Source organism: Rhinichthys klamathensis, unplaced genomic scaffold, assembly GCF_029890125.1.
Source record: "Rhinichthys klamathensis goyatoka isolate OS25496 unplaced genomic scaffold, OSU_Roscu_1.1 h1tg000151l_1, whole genome shotgun sequence".
NCBI classification, from domain to species: domain Eukaryota; kingdom Metazoa; phylum Chordata; class Actinopteri; order Cypriniformes; family Leuciscidae; genus Rhinichthys; species Rhinichthys klamathensis.
Window position 1 is genome coordinate 492,501 of NW_026606686.1, and position 10,000 is coordinate 502,500.

General features: G+C 38.7%; 1 protein-coding gene across 1 annotated transcript in view; it reads right to left on the reverse strand.

The window, feature by feature from the left end:
• Positions 1-10,000, reverse strand: part of LOC130090810 (WD repeat-containing protein 7) — a gene marked incomplete at its 5' end in the record, with an annotated part of 108,084 nt that overhangs the window by 14,611 nt on the left and 83,473 nt on the right. Inside the window, 1 exon segment of the mRNA XM_056258416.1 lies at positions 3,294-3,480. Coding sequence (XP_056114391.1) covers positions 3,294-3,480 — 187 coding nt within the window.

The following is a 10,000-nucleotide window of genomic DNA, read 5'->3' on the forward strand; positions in this document are numbered from 1 at the left end:
ACACACACACACACAAACTCTCTCATACACACTTAAATACACATTTAACTACATAAAATTGAATTTAAATACATTTATTTATTTTAATACATAATATATATATATATATATATATATATATATACACACATATGTTACTTCTGTCAAATCGATTAATCGTGATTAATTACATCTAAAATAAAATATATTATCTAAAATATAATATATTGCATATAAAATATATATATTATATATATATATATATACATTTAAAAATATATAATTAAAATGTATTTAAGTACATTTTCATATATATATATTAAAATAATAAATAAAATATATATGTATGTGTATATATATAAAACAAATATTACATACAATGCGTTACACACACACACACACATATATACATATATACTGTACACATACTATATGTATAATACATTTGAGTAAATGTAAATGTATATATATATACTCCAGCACTAAGTATTTCCCCTGAGCTAATTTAGTTTCATTTAGCACTTTATTTAGCCAGCAGATTTCATCTGTCGTCTCTGTTCTTCTAATTCAAACCCCTCTATTATTAACTGCACTTCCTTACATTAATAAACATCAGCAGCTTTCAAATAATCTCCACAAGTGACACGTACAGGAGACCGAAGCTGCTAAAGGGAAAAAGCGTCTCTCTCTCTCTCTCTCTCATCTCTCTCTCTCTCCTCTCTCTCTCTCCCTCTCTCTCTCTCTCTCTCTTCTCTCTCTCTTCTCTCTCTCTCTCTCTCTCTCTCTCTCTCTCTCTCTCTCTCTCTCTCTCTCTCTCTCTCTCTCTCTCTCTCTCTCTCTCTCTCATCACACTAAAGGTCCTCCAGTGCTGCTAAATAGATTTGCCATTTAAAAAGCAGATAACGTTGCCTGTTTCAGTCTGGGGGTCAAAGAAGAAACATCATCATCATCCAGTCCAAGAGAATAATGAAGACGTTTTATACGCGTCTTGTTTTTTCTCGTCTAGGCCGTGCGTTCACTTCTGGCCGTAATCACGACTGAAAAATGAGCGCCATTTCGCTCTAACGGCATTAGCACGCGCTACACGCAGACATATTTGTACTCATAATAATTTTTTTAGGATCGGGTTTCGGCTTAACGAGGTGAGCACGGGCTGGGGGGGTTCAGGCTGGACGATAACCTCGTTTGCGGGAGTTTCGGCGCGGAGGTTAAGGCCCAGACGAATGGGTTTCCTCTTACGCTTCGAGGTCTCCACCATCCTGAGGCCAAGACATCATTACATCATATTAATGGGCTCCAATCGGATTAAAGCCGGGCTCTCGTCTGTCAGGGGGGAAAACACCGGGCCGAGGAAACCGTCCGGTTCAGGACTGCGTTAAAGTCATCATTTCATCCCTTAAAACTCATCTTTGATCACCAAAATGACATATTTAAACGTTTATTCATTGAAAAATGCCTTCAAATATGTTGAATGTAACTCGACACCCTTGCCTCATTTAGCATTCGCGGTTTCTATTCATCAAAGAATTCTGAAATAAATATGTAAATAACAGTTTTTTTCAACATTGATAATAATCATAAATGTGTCTTGAGCATCAAATCATCATATTAGAGTGATTTCTGAAGGATCATGTGACACTGAAGACTGGAGTAATGATGCTGAAAATTCAGCTTTGATCACAGGAATAAATTACACTCTACTATATATTCACATAGAAAACAGATGATTTACACTGTAATAATATTCCACAATATTACTGTTTTTACTGTAATTTCGATCAAATAAATGCAGCTTTGGTGAGCAGAAGAGACTTCTTTTAAAAACATTAAAATCCTACCGATCAAAAGCTTTTGAATGGTCGTGTACACTCTACTGTACAATAGTAATATATTTCTGTCATAATTTCTCCAAGTTAAGCCAAACTTTTATTTAGCGGGTTTTAGTGCGTGTGCTTGAGTAAACTGCGCCGCTCGTTCACAGCAGAGTTCAGGTCTTTCTGCGCTTTAATACTCACAGACACTAGTCCATATCGCAATCTGATTCACTGCACAGCCCTACCTTTGATTTATTCATCCACAATTGGACAAATTCCATGACATTCCGCATTATACAGTAAACTACATTATAAAACGCATAGTTCCGGTCCTTGATTCTGATTGGTTGAGCCGCATTCAAAGCTGTTGTAAATGACTCAACAAACACACACCTGTGACCCCATTACATTAGTGTTACACACACACACACACACACACACACACACACCTGTGAGCGCATTACATTAGTGTTACACACACACACACACACACCTGTGAGCGCATTGCATTAGTGTTACACACACACACACACACACACACACACACCTGTGAGCGCATTACATTAGTGTTACACACACACACACACACACACACACACACACACACACACACACACCTGTGAGCACATTACATTAGTGTTACACACACACACACACACACCACACACCTGTGAGCACATTACATTAGTGTTACACACACACACACCCACACACACCTGTGAGCACATTACATTAGTGTTACACACACACACCTGTGAGCGCATTACATTAGTGTTACACACACACACACACACCTGTGAGCACATTACATTAGTGTTACACACACACACACACACACACACACACACACACACACCTGTGAGCGCATTACATTAGTGTTACACACACACACACACACACACACACACCTGTGAGCACATTACATTAGTGTTACACACACACACACACACCACACACACCTGTGAGCGCATTACATTAGTGTTACACACACACACACATCTGTGAGCACATTACATTAGTGTTACACACACACACCCACACACACCTGTGAGCACATTACATTAGTGTTACACACACACACCTGTGAGCGCATTACATTAGTGTTACACACACACACACACACCTGTGAGCACATTACATTAGTGTTACACACACACACACGCACATTACATCAGTGTTACTGCGCAACTGCCGTGTGTGATGCTTTGTTGCTGCATGTGTTGCTTGGCAACCTCTTTGGAACTACATTGCTTGGCGGAGGAATAAATGTGTTTATTTTATGAATAAAATGAATATTTTTATGGAGTAACTGTTTTATAAAAGCAATTTGAAGCCGTGATTTACAGTGGATTTAGGGTGTTTTAGGCGCTCCGCTCCGCGTCGTAGCTAACAACGCCCCTCAGCGGTTCTACATTCACTGTAAAGCGCGGCTTATTGCTGTAATAAACATTTTTAGGGTCCTGAACGCTCTACTGTACTGAGTGTTACTGTGAGTCTCACTTGGTCAGCTGTTTCTCAGCATCGGCGCACAGCTCCAGCAAACCCATGAGAACCGCAGACACATCCATGTACGGCTCCCACACCGTGAACCCTCGGCCAATCAGATCGATCGCTGTGCGGCGGATGGTGCTGTGGGGGGGCAGTTTGGGACTGGGCGGCTGCAGAAGGAGAAACGTCAAGGCTTTACCTGCGAGGGAGACGGAGAGAAGGTTATTAATATCCATATTGACTGGAGACGTCTGCAGGTCATATTGATGCTCCGCTAATGCAGTCTCAGTCACGACACACATCAACATATTCTCACATGCACACTGCGCTCCAAAAGCCTGAGGACACATTAATGTGGCCGGCCAAATTTATATCATACCGTCCACATTTTGGGGGTCAGTATGATTAAAAAAAAAAGTATAATTTAATTCAGCAAGGATGCATTAAATGGATCAAAAGTGACATTAAAGACATTTATAATGTTACAAAAGATTCTATTTCAAATAAATGCTGTTCTTTTAAACTTTCTATTCATCAAATAATCCTGAAAATTAAAATGAATAAACTATTTTCAGCATTGATAATCATAAATGTTTCTTGAGCATCAGATCATCATATTAGAGTGATTTGTGAAGGATCATGTGACACTGAAGACTGGAGTAATGATGCTGAATGTTCATAGGAATAAATTACACTTTACTGTATATTCACATAGAAAACTGCTGTTTTAAATTGTAATAATATTTCACATTTTTGATCAAATAAACGCAGCCTTGGTGAGCAGAAGAGACTTCTTTCAAAAACATTAACAATCGTACCGACCCCAAACGCTAGTTTATATTGTATGGTTTTGAACGTTGTGTTTTGTGTGTCCATCCGCTCTAATGAGGGGTTTGTTCAGTCGGTCGCAGCGTCTACAACAACCACACATGCCGTATCCATGGCAACTGTCAAAATGTGTGGGAGGGGGAGGGGGCAAAGGTCACCAAGTGACCTGACACACACACACACACACACACACACACTAAAGCACCGTTCACACTGATGGCTATGTCACTGACGTTGCTAGTAGACGCTTCTACTCGCATCACTGCTCATTTGCACAAAGTTAAACTATTCTTCCCGTTGAAAAAAGAGAAAGAGCCGTGATTGTGTGTTTTGCATGCAAACTCATTTAAACACATTTATCTTGTGTTTTGTGTAAGAGAGAGAGAGAACACACTAAATCTGTCGCACATCAGCTGATCTGATCAATGTTTATGTTGTTTGTTATAGATCAACTGCTTAATAATCACACACGATTATCTGGATTTATCTTTGCTGCTCTCGGCCTCGGCAACAGGTCGCCGGGTAATTACCACTGCGCCGGAGAACAATGAGGTGAGGTAATTAATGCAGACAGATTCCAGCCAGAGCTTTCAGCAGATACTAACTTCATCTGTCTCTGTGTGTGTGTGTGTGTGTGTGTGTGTGTGTGTGTGTGTTCAGACGTGTGCTGGATTTCTTAAAGCTTCTGATTCACCTTTAAAGAAGTGAAAGATTTTTATTCCCATAGAAACGGATAGAAAAGTGAAACTATACCATTTTTGTTGTATGTATTGCTGCTTTAGAAGAAAAATGCATATGTATGTATTAGGGCTGTCAACATTAATGCGTTAACCCATGTGATTAATTCAAAATTCCTTAACACGTTAAAATAATTTAAAGTCCCCCTGTAGTCAATAATTGTATCCCTTAAAACTCATCTTTGATCACCAAAATTACATATTTAAACGTTTTTTTCCTTGAAAAAAAATCTTCATGACTTAAAATATCTTGAATGTAACTCGACACCCTTGCCTCATTTAGTATGCGCGGTTCTATGAATATGCATATGAGCCCCGCCTCCACTCACTCCCTCAGCTCAGAGATTCACTGGTTGACGATCACACGTTGATCTGATTGGTTACAAGGTCGTTTGTGACGTCAGAAACACCAGCGATTTCAAACCGTGTTTTTGAGACTGTCTTTGGTTCACTGCAGAAAATACTCAGCAATGCTGTCGACTTATGAATTACACATGGTTTGTCTTAAAGCGTATTAAAAACACCACATAGACACATAAACAACATTAAAAACTTGATTTTAGAAGTTGAGAGCATCTACAATCGTGCAAATTTCTATTCTGACCCTGTAACGATCAGATCATGTTACGCCGCTAAACTCCAGTAAAGTTTCAGTCCAATGATCCAGTATGCACATTCCTTCAAACAATCAGTCCAAAACAGCGCTAGCGTAAAGAAAACCAGGCTGATTACATCATCACAGATTGTAAAGTGAATAGAGACTCGCGTTGTGTTTCAGTGAATTACTCATCCCAGTGTGCGTTTCACTTTAAAACACGAGCTCTGTCATATTCTGCAACTGTTTCTGAATCCCTGTGTGAAATACAGACCGCTACGCAAACTACGTTTTTCGGCTGGATTAAGCAAGTTTTGATGGATGAGGATTGTAATCAAGGTACAGTAAGCTTGCGCGAGTCCGTTATATTGATGTGCAAACAAACCGTGTATGTATTGATCACACATTGTATTTAAGCACAGAGACTTTTTCAGTACATTCACGTTGTTTCCACACACATATAATGGGATGATGTTTTGATTAGTCACGTGTTTAGTAATTCTGAATGGATCCGCGTACTGTAGGTCCAGGCTGTGGGTTTAGGGTTTTGTGGCGCCTCCATGTGGTCCTGTTGGGTATTGCAACTTGACTAGTCTAAAATGTAAACAAGCTCTTTTTTACTGTGAATTAGGAAGTTTTTTTTTTTTTCAGGGGTGCTTTGGTGTGCTTAAATTTATGAAATATATTAACTCCTTACATAATTTGGTTATTTGGTGTCCTTTTGGAGTCTCTAAGAGTGCTTTTTTTGGAAAGACACCTACATTTACCTTGAAAAAAGCTTGCAGAAAATAGTTTTGTGTGAAATGAACGTGTTAAACAAGATAAATGGTATATGCGTAATTTCACAACAAAGATTGTATCTATTGACAGCCCTTCTATGTATATATGGTGTTAGAAGTTGGTCTAGAGGTATGAGTCTCGCTTTAGTGCAAGACGTCCCTGGTTCATATCCCGGACGAGCCCCCACATTTATCATGACAGGCTCAAACAAAAGCCAAAATCAAACACAAAGCATCCGGGAGCGAGCTCTAGCTCAACACTAAGCTTTTCTAGAGGAAAGAACAGGTGGACATCGTTCTCTTGATGAGCCTCCTAGACACACACACTGGCCGACCGTAGTATGAAGAGTAGGAGACCGTCACAGTATCGCCCGCTCAGTGTGTTTGTGTTGGTCAGACAGACACACACACACACACACGTTTACTCAGCGTGGGGACATTTTATAGACATAATGGTTTTTATACTGGACAAACTGTATATTCTCTCCACACTAACCCGACCCCTAAACCTACCCATCTCTCTCTCACACACACACACACACACACACACACACACACACACACACACACACACACACACACACACACACACACACACACACACACACACACACACACACACACACACACACACACACACACACACACACACACACACATCACACACAACTTTCTGCATTTGTAAATTTTCAAAAAACCTTTAATTACTTTATTTTTATACCAGATGCACAAATGAGGATGTCCCCTCAGGTTTTGGTCACTTCTGGGTCCAAAAGTGTCCCCAAAATATAGTTAAGTAGCTAAACACACACACCCACACACACACACACACGTTTGTTTTGCTATACTTGTGAGGAGATTATGCGTAATGGTGCAAACTGTCTATTCTATTTCCCTACACTAACTCCTAAACCTACCCTTCACACACACACACGCATTTTTAATAAAACACTGTGTAATACCCATGTCATTATACAAATTCCTGTCCTCATAAATCACAAAAACAAACATACACACACATGTCTGGTTCTATGTGGGGACTCTCCATAGACGTAATGGTTTTTATACTGTCCAAACTGTATATTCTGTCCCCTTACACTAACCCGACCCCTAAACCTACCGACTTATGAATATGAACACACACACACTGATCTGAACTCCGGGTGTCTCCTCGTGACCGGACTCGTCCCGCCTGTCGTTCCAGTCGTATCAAACCTCCCAGTTCCCTGAACCACGACACCTCTTCCCCCAGCGCTCCGGGACAGGCTCTTTGTTCTGCATGTTCCCGAGCGGAGCGGGAGCTTTAAGAGCAGTGCGGTTTGTACACTAAACACACACTGCACCCGGACTAATCCAGCCTTTGATTCTGCAACACTGCGGCACAAATCCAGCGGAGAGATGTGTGAGTTTAACCTTAAACACTCAAAGACTTCAGCGCTGCTCTTAAAGTCTCGGAATAAACTCGGATCATTAAATCTCCTGATGAGATTTAGTCAGGATTACTTGATTAAACTCTCCGTGAAATTTATTCATAAAAGCATCGTTTAAATTATCACATTCATTTCAATGCGATCACTTATGATTAATGAATAATTTACACAGAAATTTTTCCCTAATGTCTTAAAAAAGTAATCAAAGGCTGATGTGCCACTTTTCTTTTTCTCAAACGACTTTACACTTCCTGTTTAAAGGGATAGTTCACCCAAAAATTAAATTAGCCCATGATTTACTCACCCTGAAGCCATCCTAAGTGTACATGACTTTATTCCTTCAGACGGATACAATCGAAGTTATATTAAAAAATGTCCTGGTTCTTCCAAGCTTTATAATGGCAGTGAATGGCTGGAGAAAATTTGAAGCCCATAAAAGTGCATTGATCCATGATAAAAGTGCAACTATCCATGATAAAAGTGCATCTATCCATCATAAAAGTGCATCTATCCATGATAAAAGTGCCTCTGTCCATCACAAAAGTGCATCTATCATCATAAAAGTGCATCTATCCATCATAAAAGTGCATCTATCCATCATCAAAGTGCATCTATCCATCATCAAAGTGCATCTATCCATGATAAAAGTGCATCTATCCATCATACAAGTGCGTCTATCCATCATAAAAGTGCGTCTATCCATCATAAAAGTGCATCTATCCATCATAAAAGTGCATCTATCCATGATAAAAGTGCCTCTGTCCATCACAAAAGTGCATCTATCATCATAAAAGTGCATCTATCCATCATAAAAGTGCATCTATCCATCATCAAAGTGCATCTATCCATCATCAAAGTGCATCTATCCATCATAAAAGTGCATCTATCCATGATAAAAGTGCATCTATCCATCATCAAAGTGCATCTATCCATCATCAAAGTGCATCTATCCATCATAAAAGTGCATCTATCCATGATAAAAGTGCATCTATCCATGATAAAAGTGCATCTATCCATGATAAAAGTGCATCTATCCATGATAAAAGTGCATCTATCCATTATAAAAGTGCATCTATCCATCATAAGAGTGCATCTATCCATGATAAAAGTGCATTTATCCATGATAAAAGTGCATCTATCCATCATAAAAGTGCATCTATCCATGATAAAAGTGCATTTATCCATGATAAAAGTGCATCTATCCATTATAAAAGTGCATCTATCCATGATAAAAGTGCGTCTATCCATTATAAAAGTGCATCTATCCATGATAAAAGTGCATTTGTCCATGATAAAATTGCATTTGTCCATGATAAAAGTGCATCTATCTATGATAAAAGTGCATCTATCCATCATAAAAGTGCGTCTATCCATCATAAGAGTGCATCTATCCATGATAAAAGTGCATTTATCCATGATAAAAGTGCATCTATCCATGATAAAAGTGCATCTATCCATCATAAAAGTGCATCTATCCATCATAAAAGTGCATCTATCCATCATAAAAGTGCATTTATCCATGATAAAAGTGCATCTATCCATCATAAAAGTGCATCGATCTATCCATCATAAAAGTGCATCTATCCATGATAAAAGTGCATCTATACATCATAAAAGTGCATTTATCCATGATAAAAGTGCATCTATCCATGATAAAAGTGCATCTATACATCATAAAAGTGCATCTATCCATCAAAGTGCATCTATCCATCATAAAAGTGCATCTATCCATGATAAAAGTGCATCTATCCATGATAAAAGTGCATCTATACATCATAAAAGTGCATCTATCCATCAAAGTGCATCTATCCATCATAAAAGTGCATCTATCCATGATAAAAGTGCATCTATCCATTATAAAAGTGCATCTATCCATGATAAAAGTGCGTCTATCCATTATAAAAGTGCATCTATCCATGATAAAAGTGTATTTGTCCATGATAAAAGTGCATTTGTCCATGATAAAAGTGCATTTATCCATGATAAAAGTGCATCTATCCATGATAAAAGTGCATCTATCCATCATAAAAGTGCATCTATCCATCATAAAAGTGCATCTATCCATCAAAGTGCATCTATCCATCATAAAAGTGCATTTATCCATGATAAAAGTGCATCTATCCACCATAAAAGTGCATCTGTCCATCATAAAAGTGCATCTGTCCATCATAAAAGTGCATTTATCCATGATAAAAGTGCATCTATCCATCATAAAAGTGCATCTATCCATCATAAAAGTGCATCTGTCCATGATAAAAGTGCATCTATCCATCATAAAAGTGCATCTATCCATCATAAAAGTGCATTTATCCATGATAAAAGTGCATCTATCCATGATAAAAGTGCATTT